General features: G+C 42.3%; 1 protein-coding gene across 1 annotated transcript in view; it reads left to right on the forward strand.

Annotated features, from left to right (window-relative positions):
* cacna1aa (calcium channel, voltage-dependent, P/Q type, alpha 1A subunit, a) overlaps positions 1-14,778 on the forward strand; it is a 77,017-nt gene that overhangs the window by 53,636 nt on the left and 8,603 nt on the right. Inside the window, exons 39-46 of the mRNA XM_063903775.1 lie at positions 87-214; positions 2,060-2,156; positions 6,817-6,931; positions 7,386-7,493; positions 8,986-9,089; positions 10,852-10,967; positions 11,354-11,486; positions 13,231-13,344. Of these exons, the coding sequence (XP_063759845.1) occupies positions 87-214; positions 2,060-2,156; positions 6,817-6,931; positions 7,386-7,493; positions 8,986-9,089; positions 10,852-10,967; positions 11,354-11,486; positions 13,231-13,344 (915 nt within the window). The remainder of the gene's footprint in view (positions 1-86; positions 215-2,059; positions 2,157-6,816; positions 6,932-7,385; positions 7,494-8,985; positions 9,090-10,851; positions 10,968-11,353; positions 11,487-13,230; positions 13,345-14,778) is intronic.

Consider the following 14,778-nt stretch of genomic DNA (forward strand, 5'->3'; position numbering starts at 1 on the left):
TTTTAAAGTTGTTGACATTTAGCATTTTTGTTATTATTAGCCCTCAGTTGCGATGTTGAACGTCCTGCTGGTGTGTTCGTGTGTAGATGCTGAATCTGTTTGTCGCCGTCATCATGGACAACTTTGAGTACCTGACGCGAGATTCATCCATACTGGGACCTCACCACCTGGATGAGTATGTCAGGATATGGGCCGAGTATGATCCTGCTGCCTGGTGAGCGTTAACATGCATGCACTCATGGTGCACATACACACACATGCACACACAAGAAGGCCATGATAATAATTTCCTTCTAACATTGTCAAAAAGTGAGGAAAAATGGTTTACTCATAAACACTATCACATTTTTGGTTGTCAGTTGTCTTCATAAAATAACACAGTACTATTACCAGACATTTCTTCATATTTGTTATAATATACTTGTTAACACAGAGCAAGCCCCAATAATGAAATCAGTAACTTTTCAACAATACTTTAGATGTGTTTTCTATGAACTTGTGTTTAACTTCAGCACAAGGAGTTTGAAATGATCTGGAATCGACAAAAAACTAAACAAATCACTATTATGAACTAATAAGAATCTTCTAGTGAAAGGGCTGCAAGTGGGCTGTAACGGATCTGAGCATAACCTCAGCAGGCATCTGGTTATCTCTCTCACACAGTACAACCCACTCCCCCTCCTCCTCCTCCTCCTCCTCTTCTTTTCTGTAAATATTTCCTGAAATATCTCCCACCCCGTCCCAAATATTTTAACCACTTCTGGAATCTGCATACGGTTTAAAAACTAATGTGGCAATGTCTACACACAGCTCCCTTGTCCGACTCTGTGGTCTAAATGTCTTCTGTAGACATGCTACGTTTCATGGTATCTGTATTCCAGTGCCTGTGTGTTGCCCTGACCTGTAGTCTGCACATACAGCTCTACAAAGGTAAAAACAACCAATCTGCAGGGAAGATGGATAAAGATTATATGAGGGAGAAAAACAATGACGGTAAAAAGAGAAGGAAAGAGATTTAATTAGTACATTAGGAATGTTCAAAATGTTGTCTGTGTTATATTCATTGACGCTAACATGCTATTTTCAACCCCACCTTACTAAATCTGACATGCACGCCGCTGCACAGGAATCAGAAGACGGGGAACTTAGATACTTAACATTAAACACATAATATTAAGAGGGAGGAGATCTGCACACCACAAGCAGCTATTAAGCATTTAGCTGGTAACCAAGCACATGCTTTTCTACTCTGTTTGCAAATCTTTAATTACATTGTGCACACATCTAGCCAGGGGTTTGACTGGAGGGAGTAAAGCAAGGGCTGTCGAACTAAGGACGAGGAGTAGGAGAGAGAAAAACAGAATAAAGGAGGAAGATTTTTACAAAGTTACATTGAGAACTTAACAAAGTCAAGAACACTTTAACCGTTCTTTAACATCAACAACGTGTGCCTTTTGGCTTGGAATACTTCATAACTTCCCCTAATCCCAATGATTTGAAAAGTATATTATTGAAAAAGTAACATTTCCTGAATCAACTTGCTTTGAAGCTACAGCTGATTTGCAATTAAATGCTCTGATTTCTTTGTTTGAACCTATGAGACAGCATCAAATCCTGTCTATAGGAACCATAATGAACTTTTGTTAAGACAACAGCCAGAAAAAAAGCTTGTTTGCATACAAAGACTGTGCAATGCCCAACAAAAACATGTTAGTATGGAAGCTTTGCATCTTATACATTCGGTGAAGAGAGCACCACCCTTGTTTAGGACTGGGGACTTGAATTTAAGAGTCTTATTTGTCATTTGCAAACACATGGTGGCATAAAGTGTAAAAGCATAGTGTGTAGAGTTTGCTAGCTGTAGCAGCATGCAGGTGCAGAGGTGTCTACAGAGTCAGTTATCTGCAGTGAACATGTTGTAAAGTATTTTCAGATACTGTGTTGTTGTCACTCTTGTGCTCTTCCTCCCAATGTTCTCTCTTCTTTCTCGCTGTGTGTGTGTCTGTGTGTTTTTTTTCCTGTGCGTGTGTTTCTTAACTCCCCTGTATTCTTCTTGCAGCGGGCGCATTCATTATAAGGACATGTACAGTTTATTGCGAGTTATCGACCCGCCTCTCGGCTTAGGAAAGAAATGCCCCCATAGGGTGGCCTGCAAGGTTTGACTTCTATTGAAACAAAATCTCTCCACCACACTTGCTAGCCACAGCATCCAGGAATGGAGTGAATGCCGCTTTATTTTATTTTGTATTATCATTTCAATTCTACAACTTCTTTTCCACCATTATCGACTTGCATTCTGAACTGCTGAGAGAATGTGCGGGACAATGCAGACACCCAGAGAAGCATGTGAAATGCACCAAGTGACAAACAAAAAAACAAATCCACGTTTTTAGCACATTTTAAAATAAATCTTGTTTTTGTATATATTCTTTTTTGATTATTCTTTTCTTTTGCTTGGAGCCATGGCTATAATGTAGCAAGCTACGGTTGCTCACTGTAGTGTTGCATTGTTCTTGGTTTTTTGGGGGTTTGGGGAAAGACAGAAACTGCATTGACACCCCTTCCTCCTCCTCCTCCTCCTCCTCCTCCTCCTCCTCCCCTCTTTCCTGGTCCGAGCAGCTCCGTGCCTGCTGTCAAGCTCAACACACACAAATATATATATGCCTGTGTCCTGCTTACACAGAGTTGTCTTCTGATACCTACATTTATAAATTCCAATCCTCCTGTTGTTTCCCTCCCCTCTGTCATCTTCTCCCTCTGTTCTTTGACATGATCTTTGAGTACTGTAGCTCACACAGAAGCCACAAGGCCACAGCCGCTCTAAATCAGACCAATAACCTTGTCTTTTTGTGGTTATTTCTTTCATTTTGTGTTGGTCTTCCTCTAATTTTCTCTCCCTATCTCTGTGAACCTCTTCTCTCTTTTTCAACTCAAATCACTCTTCTCCTCAAATCTCCTATTTCTCTCTTTCTAAATATCTCCATCTCTCCTTTTTTTGTGCTCTTGTTGACGGGGTGATGGCTGATGATGCAGTGGCAGGATCAGTTGCAGGGAAATGTATGACATGCTGAGGCACATGTGTCCTCCACTAGGCCTCGGGAAGAGGTGTCCAGCACGGGTGGCCTACAAGGTCAGAAAAGGGCCCTATCTTCACCCCAGTCTCCTATGGGTGTTTCTTTTCGGGGGGTGGGTGGGTCTAGGAGGGAGGGTGCCAGGGATTCAAGCGCTCAACGTGGTGTAAACTTTAGTGTCGTTGTTCCTTCAGTTCTGTTTCTGTTTCTTTTCGTGGAAAGTGGGGGTGGGCTGGTCGGTGTTGTGGCGTTGTGTGGTGGTGTGGGATTGGTGGGAGGAGGTAGCAAAACATCAATGGGGTGAAGGGTTAAGCGGGGGTGGGGGTGTATCCACAGGAGGGGACGAAAAGAGGGACCTTCTCAGCTCGTTTGCACCGTGTACGACGGACACACATTTACACAAACATACAAAAACCATGCACATTTTTATAAATAGTGTCATTATTCCCCAAGTAAAGTGATGGTAATAAACTAATATATGAATGCATTTATTTTAAGAGTTAAAAAACCTTTAAAGATATGAAATAGTTAGACATCTCACACATGCAGGCAAACACACACACACACACACACAGAAAACATGCGTGTGCAGCAGGGCTTGGAAGGTCCGCTAGACTTACGTCCTCTGACTCGTTCCGTCCTGTGGATGTGGCAGACAAACACGCACACATGCACATAAACACAGATCTAAGTCATATCCACCTACACACAGATATTTTCTCTTATTCCTAATGGTAGAGAGAGCAGAAGGGCTTGTCTCAGTGATGTGTTTTCCTCTGAGAGCCTTTGGTTGCCATACAGAAGCAGTTCTTTTTCTGTCACCCTTCATGAAGCAGCTCCAAGCCCCCAAGCAGCTCTTTTCTATCTGCAAGTCCAATCTTCTCTTTGTCCTTTGGTTCTGTCGTCAATGCAGTTCTATTCTGTTTCCAGCCCCCCCTCCCTCATCTCTGCATATTGCACCCCTTCCCCACACATATACACTCCCTCACCTGCCTTCTGCATGGCCGATAACCACCAACCCAATGCACAAACCCCCGCCTGTCATATAATCAGCTCTGACACAATTAATCTGACGTAAATTGTTACCAGAAATATACAGAAATATAACAACATATTTGCCTTCATGGTACCACATGTTCCTGTTACACCTCTTGTGATCAATGTGTCTCATGAAGCATCATTGGCAGATCACTGTGAGCCTCAGGGGGCAGCCAGCCAAACAGCCTGTAGGCACAGGAGATCACTCCATCGCCTTCATTGCTTTATCCACCTCCCTTCTACTCCTGCAGACCTGGGGCAAATAGTACTGACATTATATCCTAGTTTAAAATAAATGGGGCTTAGATATGAGTGCATTTTACGTGTCAAGATGTTTCCAGTTAAGGAAAGCATACCCAACTCCTTTGCTTAAGGTACTTTCAACCAATAAGGGTATTTAAATGGCCAATAAACAGTTTTGCCATTATTTAACCTTAATGTTTTGCTTTATTTCGTGTTTTTTTTCTAGCTTTTCTCATTGGTCCACTTTGTGTTGATAGAAGATAAAGTACACAGAGCCCCCTAGAGGCAAAACATAACATATTGAACGTAGGTATGAGGAAAAATCTACGATCCAAAGAAATGCCAACAGGTGATCGAAAACTAAACTCGAAAATAGATTTCAAAAATAATAATTTTATTTCAAATAACAACAGGGAAGTAGTATAAGTAACACAAATATTGCCCCATTACCTCAAAATGGCTTTAATCTGCCCGATTAATCAGCCTACCTTTACCATGTATATAACCCTAACCCTAATTCTCCATCAAGGATCCACACTTGATTCCACTCAAAGGAAAAATATTCACCTGGTGATTGAAATATATTATTTGCTCCAGGTTTTTGCACCTCTATCTCTGTCTCTTTCTCATGTTTTTATGTTATTACCCCAGCCTTACATTAGATGCTGTCTTCATCGCCTCTTCTTTTTAATTTTACCAACTATTCTCCCTAAAAGCCTCCTACCTGAACTTAAAAGTATACCCTAATCCCCTCGCCCAACAACCTAACATGCTCTACATGCACGGTTTTGGCTTCCTTAATATACAAATCTAACCCTAATTGCCATCTCTGTGTTTACGCCGTATTTCCCGTTGAACTTTCCCCGAGCCTCTTGCCAATGAGAGAAATCCAAACCTTACCTTTGACCTTCCCAGCAGTCCACAGAACAATGACCCATCCAGCTCCACTGCTCTTAACCTTCAATCTTCTCTGTCCTGAAGAGACACGCAGGGCCTTCAGGCAGGACCGCTTTCTTAGAGACACAGCCAACTAAGTGTGGTGATGTTTCTTTCTTGTTTCCTTTACATCGGTTTTGTTTTTTGTTCATCTATTTTTGGGCCCTTTTTTCTCTTTACACACTCCAGCTCTTAACCTATTAACCTGTTGATTTTTATTTCTGTATCATCTCTATCCCTTAAGCTGTCCCTTTCAACTCTTATAATATCTATTTTCTGGCAGAAGACATATTTCCTTTCACCTTATATAGACCTGGACTAGGTTCACCTGAACAATCATCTGCATCCTAGCACCAAAATACCACTTCCATGGTGGCCATTTCTTTTGTTTCTTCTTCTTTCTGTTTCCACAGAATGCTGCTCTCTCTCACCTATTAACCCTCCAAGTCTGTGCCCATTTTTCACATTTTAGACATCAGATAATTAGCAATAGAGCGAGATGCTCTATTATTTCAGGTTAGCCCATCGTCTACAGATGATTTTATTCCCTAAAATAACAGCCACTCTACAACAACTCATTTTAATGTCGCCAACAGAGGATGCTTTCTGTGTACGGCTGCGCAGCTGCTTGTCCTGAGAGGCATATTGTGTATGCATCGCATGCCGCATGAGGGTGGGATGTGCAAGAAAGGTCTGGGGGATAGAGTTTTTTTCCCCTAAGTTTTGATGGATGGATTAAAAGTATGGCATTAAATCTGGGTGTGGGGGCAGGCATGATAAGCTGCATGTTGGGATGTCGCCGTCTTCTGTCACCAAGCATCCGAACGTCACTCTGTCATCTGTGACTTGGTGTGTGTCTATGTATTGTCTGTATGAATTATAAACCAACAAGACCTATAAAAAATCAAACCAATAAACAAAAAACGAAGTTCCTTTTTAGATCGGACCCTTGGTTGTTTTTGGTTTAATGGTTTATCATTAGGTCTCTGTTGTTTCCACTGTGAACCTCCAAACCCCTTGGGGGAGCTCTGGATGCTAGTAGTTGCTGCTCAGACCGTCCTGTTTCTTAATTGAAGACTCAAAATCACCTTTTTAACCAACCGGTGAGGACTTTTGTTCGTCAACAAAAAGACTTATATTACATTCCAGTGACAAAATGAACAAGTCAAGGAACAAATATTTTAGAAAAACGTCTCCATTAGCCACCTTAGCACTCACAGGTTCTTCCATATGACAAAACAGATTGTGAACTGTGAATTTCCGAAATGTGAATTGATGTCACAGAAGCACTGAATATCAAATAGGTCTGATTGGACACTGGCTGAGCCATTTGTTACAGGCAGACTGAGTCAGAGCCTGCTACAGATGCTATGCAAAGCTCCTTCCTTCTCCTTTCCCACAACCCCTACCGCCTCCCTTCTCCCCCTCCCCCCTCCCCTCCCCCCTTGACACCTGGAGGTTCCACGAACACGTCGACCTGCTTACTTCCCCATTTCCTCACCGCTCGCCCTGATTGGCTCTCCCACAGAGACTGCTCCGAATGGATCTGCCTGTCGCCGATGACAACACGGTCCACTTCAACTCCACGCTCATGGCCTTGATCCGCACGGCACTGGACATCAAGATCGCCAAGGGCGCAGAAGGTTTGGAGTCCCTCTTACCTCCTTCTACTTCAATTTTCACATGATTTCTTCTCCCTTTTTTCTTATTTTCCCCTCAAAGTGCAGCGCCGTCTGCTATTTGTGTGCCGAACCGAGAAACCTTCCTGAAGCTTCACCTCCTGTATCTTAAGTACAGTGTGATTTTTGTGTGAAAAGGCGGAAGGTGGGATCGAAGTTTTGTCACAAAAAAAAAGAATCGACTACTGATTAAATGTATTGGGTAAAATGTACATAGAGGTTATCATAACCTTACTAACAAAATCTTCTGTTTGTTTTTGTTTTCGTGTTTGTATGTCCTCTCTTATACCTTTTTGTATCCATCTGAATGTGTGTGTGTGTGTGTGGGTGTAAACTTTTCTGTGTGTCCCAATGTACTTGTCTGTGTGTATATGTGCATGTTTGTACGTGTGTCGCATGTTTGTTGGACTCTGCCTAGGTGGCGTTGACAAGCACCAGATGGACGCCGAGCTGAGGAAAGAGATGATGGCGATCTGGCCCAACCTCTCTCAGAAGACTCTAGATTTGCTGGTTACGCCACACAAGTGTAAGTTGCAGAGTGTTGTGCAGGCGCAGCAATGTGGCATGGATGCAGCCACCCTGTGCCGCCCAGTGCTCCAACGATTGTTCTCTTCACGCCACCTGAGGACCGCTTCTCTCAGTCAGTCTCTCTCACTGCTGCACCCTCTGATACAGCTGGCACATAACCCCACACATCCTCACCCATATACCTCCGATATAGGAAGACATGGTTAAGTGAACATGAACAATGACAAACAGGAGCTAATTAACTAACTTACTAACTTACAAAGCACAGGCTGGACGGTAGATGCAGAACTACTTCACACACTCTAAGGCTGCATTCACACCTAATAACGCGGTGCTACAAAATGCCATTCTCTTAAGTAGGGATATTTTTATTAAGAAAAGTAAAAACCAGCAATAGAAACATTGGAACAGCAAATAAATTAAACAGCCAGTCACTGAGAGAGTATAGTAAACCTATCTTTCTCCTACTGTCATGGTTAAGTGGCCAAATACAAGTTAGTGAAAGAAAATAAAGGTATCACTTATCCTATCATCTAAATACACGGATGCACGTTTGAGCAATTTTGTGGGAAATGTAATAGCATGTTTCTTGAAAGGTGAAATCCCTGTGACTCTTGTTACGCTTTGAAATGAATGAAGTCGCCTTCAAGTGCTGTTGGAAATGTCAAGATCATAAAAATGCTCTGACGCAAAATAATGAGAATGAAATGTAAAGTCTCCTTCTGCTGCTCGGGGGATAAAACTTGACTACACACCAAAGGGTCATTTAGGTTGCACACCGCCGCATGACCAACGCCTTATTCGGTGTGATTGCATCCACCTACTCTCCTTTCCTTCAGCTACAGAAACCACACTAACAAGAACAGACCCTCCATCTCTGTCAGACCCCCACAACTCTCCACCTCTCTGTGCCTGAGATCAGAGGGTGCCTCACTATAGATCAACTCTCTATAGACGTCTTTTCACTTCAGGGGCGGTCAGCTGTGTGCGCCAGGCTGGCTGTGCTTGATACTCTTTCAGTGTTCTTACACAAATGCACATGTGCTAATGCACTAGTTGCATGACACAGCGGTTGCTTTAGTTTGTGAAATGCATGAGATTTGCTCTCAAAATGTATTGTGTATTTGGCATTACATTTGCAACCAAGTTCAAATGAGTCATTTATAGTGTAAATATCACCAAATTTTGATTTATTTTATTATTTTTATGTTGATTGTTTTTATAGTTACCCGGAGCGACTGGATTTGTTTGATCTATATAACAATAATGTGCTTGATTACACAATTTCCCTTAGACAGTAGAGTTTTAAAAAAAAATACAGTATTAAAAAAAAAAAAAAATCTGTCTGTGAAAAGACCAATTGCTCAATGTTGTGTACGTGTGAAATGTACTCTGTTTTGTGTGCATGCCTCACCCCCTTTCTGCCATTCCTTGCGCTCAGGGTCCATACCAAAGGTCTAATCTCGCAGGGTAACTTGTCATTCTCTCAGCAGCCACAGACCTGACAGTGGGGAAAATCTATGCTGCCATGATGATCATGGAGTACTACCGGCAGAGCAAGATCAAGCGCTCCCAGGCCCTTCGTGATGAGCAGGTACTGCTGTCTCAACGAGCAAAAGCACTCCAACTGCAACCGACCCTTTAAAGTCAAAGGCAGACTGACGTACTGAAATCAAAGCTGCAGGGCTGTAGTTCCACTCATGTAAGCCTGGGCTGTGACAACCTCTGTGCACATCCAGGGAGGAGTCCTTATTCAGTCCCCAATCTTATGAAATCGCCTATCGGTAACACTTTTTATCTAACATCCAAAACAGTGCTGCCATCTGCTGGGCAAGTTGTGTTACTGCTTGCTTTTAAGCTTTGGCAAAAATAAGATTGGTGCATTGTTTAGGTATACCTTTCACACAATGTGAAATGCAAAATCCAGGGTTTTGAAATTATCAAGCATTTGTATGATAAAGAATTACACATTAATTAGTTTACCCAGACTCCAGTGTTGTCACAGCCCCCGAGGTGCCTGTGCCTGAACCACCATGGGAGCTGTATTTCCAAGTAGATTTTTCCTGAGCTCGTTTCTCTCCTGGATTGATGCTTGAAAAATATATGGTATTTCCTCACTTCCAATCCCCAATGCTTGTAACCTTTGACTGTTCGATTTGCATTATGATGTTGCTGCATCCTATCCTTAGCTGTACTTCATCTTGGATCAGAAGATGACGTCTCATAAGAACTGAAATGTAATGCTCCTCAGCAAGCTGATAGTTCATTGCACGTGTAAGGATACGTTTGTCGTCTCCCAAACATCAGCAAACCCTCTTTGGCCCCTTTTTCCTTTTCCCCTCGACCCGTTGTTTTATTTAGCTACACATATTTTACCTCTTCTCTCAACGAACACATAGCTAGCATACAGCAACATCAAGTGCTATACCTCTGCAGTTTCATGATCCAAAAAATTGAATAAGTGAAGACGTCATCACATAACTATTAAAAGGTGTATTTTACCTGTTGTAAATAATATCATATTTAGTGTTTGCAATCATAGATAGAAGGTTGTCCACAGTGTGGATGCAAATTAAAGTAGAAATATCTTTTTAAAAGCTCAACATTTGGACATTTTTAATTGTAACAGTTTTAAATTTGGGGATTTTGTGTAACAGGTTCACGACCAATCTGACATTTTGAGCAGTGGTAATTAGGCAGCACTTTGGAACTTCTTTTAAACTTCTAGTTTATGAAAAATACATGACTGACAACTAGTTTAGCCTTTTCCCATCATGCATTTCACCTGCTGTATGTTCCCCTTCACAGGATTGTTGCCTGGTTAATCTGTCATGATGTTCTCCATCCTTACTTTGAAAAGAGGGTCCCTCTTGTATTACTCCCCTTCATGGTGGTATAAATTCTACTTTCCCTGCTATGAAAATAGTCTTTATTTTTATAAGGGAAATGTATTTTTTCAAGTTGTTGTATCAATCATCTAATGACAACTGATCATAAGATGAAACACTGAATGATTACTCATCAGTTTGATCCTATCCTGAGGTCTTGCCTGAGTGTGTGAGTTCCACTTCCTTTTTGGACCTCTTAAAGCACACTGCAGGTTAGAGTCCTCTACCTGGTTGCTCCAAGGGTTGCCAGGTCCCAGAATGCACTCCAAGTCGACCCATCTCTTTCTCCTGTTAGCTGCAGGGCAGCTCCCCCATTTATTCCTCCTCGATAACCTCTTTTGCCTGGCCTTGCTTCAGCCGACAGCCCCCTCTCGACATGCCCTCTGTTCCTGCTCTGCTCCTTCTCCCTCCATTTCCCTGTCAGTCTGCCTCATAGCTGGCGACGGCCATGTTGTATATCTCACACAGAATCGAACGCCATTACTGTTTCAGCGCGTGGAGCCACCTTCCCCAGGCCAGGATGGGGGTCCGGGACTTAACAACGCCCTCCCTCCACCTGAGACGACGGAGACGGTCAACGGCCTGTGAGTGTGACGCTGGTTGTCGTGGTTGCTTTACCGGAAGTGGTTTGTAGACATATAGGAATATTACACCTCCAAAATGACAATTGTATCTCAAATTATTTAGCCCCTCTTACTTTGAAGTATTGGATCCAACTTTTCTCACAGCCTCCATGGGGATCAATCCTATTTTTAATAACTTAAAGTAAATCTAAACTTCATGAAATATGTCAGAATTGTTAAACTGATATTCGTATATAGTTTTTGTATTTACCGTTCACCGTGGAGGCGCGCAAGAAAACGTTTCTAAGGTAACACGGGGTGAGCAGTTGAAATACAAATCATCATTTTATAGGTCAGATATTCCTTTTAGAAATGTGTGATTGTGATGGTGTGTTTGTGTGTGTCAGGACGGTACAGGAGGGGATCCCAGCGAGCCAATCGTGGGTGACGGCTCGTGCTCAGGAGATGTCCCAAAAAGTTGGCAACTGGAGCCCTGAGGGACACCCTGAGGACAGCCTGGGGAGCATGACCAACTCTCAGGTAGAAGCTCATACAGGCACACACCCGGGACCACACATCCAACCACAAACACACACACACACCATACAAATGAAACACATCTTTGTCGCACACCAAGTTCGTGTGGACTCAAACACTCAACTCCCATTCAACATTTGTTTTACTGTCATGTCATTGCTAACAAATGAACTCCCAAAGAACCATGGAGGACACTTTAATGATAAAATGAACTTTGATCATTATGTAGTTACAGATTCAAATTCCATCTCCATTAAAGCAGTCCCCCCTTTATTCATAACCCCCGTGTGCAACATGAATTAGATGGAGACATCAGGTTTGTGCGTTGTTTAGACAAATGCTCTGTCAAAATATCTGTCATTTGTTGATGTCTCAGGAGTGTTATTAGTCCGTCCAATCATTGCATTTGTACACACCAGAGTACTACAGCTGTTAATGCTAACAATAGCCATGTACCTTAATTGCCTTTTATGATATGTTTACTTTTATAATAGCAATGTTGGGTATGGGCTTTAGACCCGAAACCTAAAGAGATGTGCTGTTGCCAACGTGGTGACTTTCCTCCTAGATGTGATGACTTTTGGAGCTAGTGCTGCTTGCTGCTTTTATTGGAATACGATATTTGCAGACTGGTCCTGGTTTCTCAAATGTTACTTTCTGAACCTTCAATAAGAAATACAGCAATATGTTTTAACAGGACATTAACTTGCTTCTGGTTTCATGGTCTACACTCCAGCCAAATCAGTATCAGCAGTATTAACTCCTGCTTACGGTTGAGGCGATCTTGTCAGCAGTCGGGAAGATCGACTACTGTCCCATCTCTACTGCTTTGTTGCCTTATTTTTCGCTTTGAGCAGGCCATTTTCATTTCCTGTTAAAATTGACATGTTGTTAAACCTGCTTTTAGTTATTTCCATATCTGACAACATGTCTCTTTAAACATTTTTTATCTGACTGAATTTTTCCACTCTCATTTCCACATGTCATTGAGAGTTTATCCTTGCCTCTGTCCTCAGCGGTTCATGTCTCTGTCATCATGCTGTTAAACCTCTCTGCTTGTAGACCTCCTGGAGGGCCAGACTGTGTATCAGTAACCTCTTCTTCATATCAATCAACAGAGGTCTGGAGAAGTTTAAACTCAGGAGTTGGATAGAGAAAGAGAGTGGCTGTCGGCTACATTTCAAACTAGTCTGAATGATAACCTATTATGAAAGTAGACAAATTGAGACATAAAGCACAGACAATAGATATTAGAAAACAAATACATTCTATGGTAAAACAGTTCCATCTGCAAGATTCAGCTTCATTTGTCAAAGTTTCGCTCCAAACATGATATCATCTGGCATATCTGCAGAGAGAAATGTGCATGGTAGTAATTGAGCTGGATTTAAATGTGTGAACTGTCTTGCAATTCACATATTTTTAGAATATTTGCATTAGCTTGATGATCTATTTTGACAGCAGCCTTTGCAAAGAAAGCATTTTATTTTAATTTACTATAGTCCAAGTTTAATATCAAGACCCAAACAGACAATTCCTTTTATATTCATAGCATATGTTCAGACTTACACAACACAGTCCTTCCTCACACTCACGCACCAAATTCTCCCACTGACCTTTGACCTCTCTGAGACCCTCCATTCTCTGCTTTCTTTGGATAACAACCTTTCCAGCATATCCCCCTACTCCCTGTCAGTTTTCATGTCAGCCCGTCACACCATCTCCTGCTCTCCTGCTCTGTTTTCAGACGGTAGAGATGAGAGAGATGGGGCAGGATGGTTACTCGGATACTGAGCACTTTCCACCAATGGAAGGCCATGGCAGGGCCGCTTCCATGCCCCGCCTCCCAGGCGACAACCAAGTGAGCAGCATTCTCATCCTTCCACTCTCTTTTCAGTCCCCCATTACCTCTGTTCCTTCATCTCATTTCGGTTTGAAAACCTCCTATTCTCGAAGGTCTGACTTGTTGCTTAAAGATTAATTGCTGTGGTTACTTGAATCCATGGTGGACAAAGTTTGGCACAGGGTCTAAAAGGTTCTTACTGGTTGACAAATGCCTGCTGTTGAGGTACAGGTCATATTTCTTTTCATGGAAATGTTTTGGCAAAATGTTGCCCTTCCTACCAGACGTAAATTCAAAGGGACCACAGCAAGGCAAAGTGAGACCTTCTGCTCCTCTTCATTTCTTGTTGTCGTCTCCTCCTCTCATCCGGACACTTGCATGGAGGTTTTTAACCGTGGTTGTCTCCTTTCCATCTAACACTCATCCATTTGATATTGTTCCATACCCCGGTGAGTGCTCTGGTTGTCATATGCGCCCAACACATTTATAAATACAAATGTGCACACATACACAGACATACAGTTTACACACCTCTCTGACCACCATTATTTTATTTTATTTGGTCAAGACCCTGATTTATTTAACTTTTGATTGTCTTTTTAACTGTTTCCTCCTTCTATTACAGTTTTTGCTTTACATTTTTTTATTTATTTATTTTTTTTATTTTAATTTATTGATTTTGAACCAGGACTGGAACCAGCATGATACTGTGTGTTACAGATGTGTGTGTTGTGTCAGTTTTTCTTCTGCTCTCACTGTTCTCTGTGCCCTGAAACTTTCTGTCATTGTCGTCCGCTGTTGACCACACTTGTGTGCAAATCCATTTGTGCGTGTATTTCGCTGATTGTCCTCATTGCTGTTGTGACCGTGTTGCCGTTGATCGAGCATTGTCATGGTGACCTTGTCTATATAAACCTGTTTTGGCTCCAACCTCCCCAGTCTCTGTGGTAAGTGTTTCTCTTCCACCTTCACTGCTGCTTCGGTGTCTAATCATACTGTCTTTCTCTGTCCCTCCTTGTGTTTTTTCTTTCCTCTCTCCACCGTGGCACACCATCACTTTTTTGGGTTCAACACTCTTCTGTTTTTGCTCTTTGCTCCACTTGTACCCCTTTTCTCTGTCATCGCCTATCCATCCCTGTCTCCCTTACTCCTCTTTCTCAATTCTGTGTGTGACCAAACCTTGGGTGTACTTGCGGCTCTGCGTGTGTGTTTGTGTGCGCGTGCGTGTGTGTGTCTGTGTGTGTGTGTCTTCTCTGTGCTCATACAGCAGCGGAGGAAAGGGAGACAACGTGGCAGTAACCTCAGTGTATGTACCCTGTCTTCCCTGTCTCGTCCCTCTTCCTCTTTTCTCTCTCTGTCTTTGACTCTCACACACTCTTGGAATTTCTTTTTTTCACCCCCTCATCTGTCATTTCTCCATGGTGTCTCTTTATCATGGCAGGGGTTTTCTTT

Source organism: Eleginops maclovinus, chromosome 16 (assembly GCF_036324505.1).
Source record: "Eleginops maclovinus isolate JMC-PN-2008 ecotype Puerto Natales chromosome 16, JC_Emac_rtc_rv5, whole genome shotgun sequence".
NCBI lineage: Eukaryota > Metazoa > Chordata > Actinopteri > Perciformes > Eleginopidae > Eleginops > Eleginops maclovinus.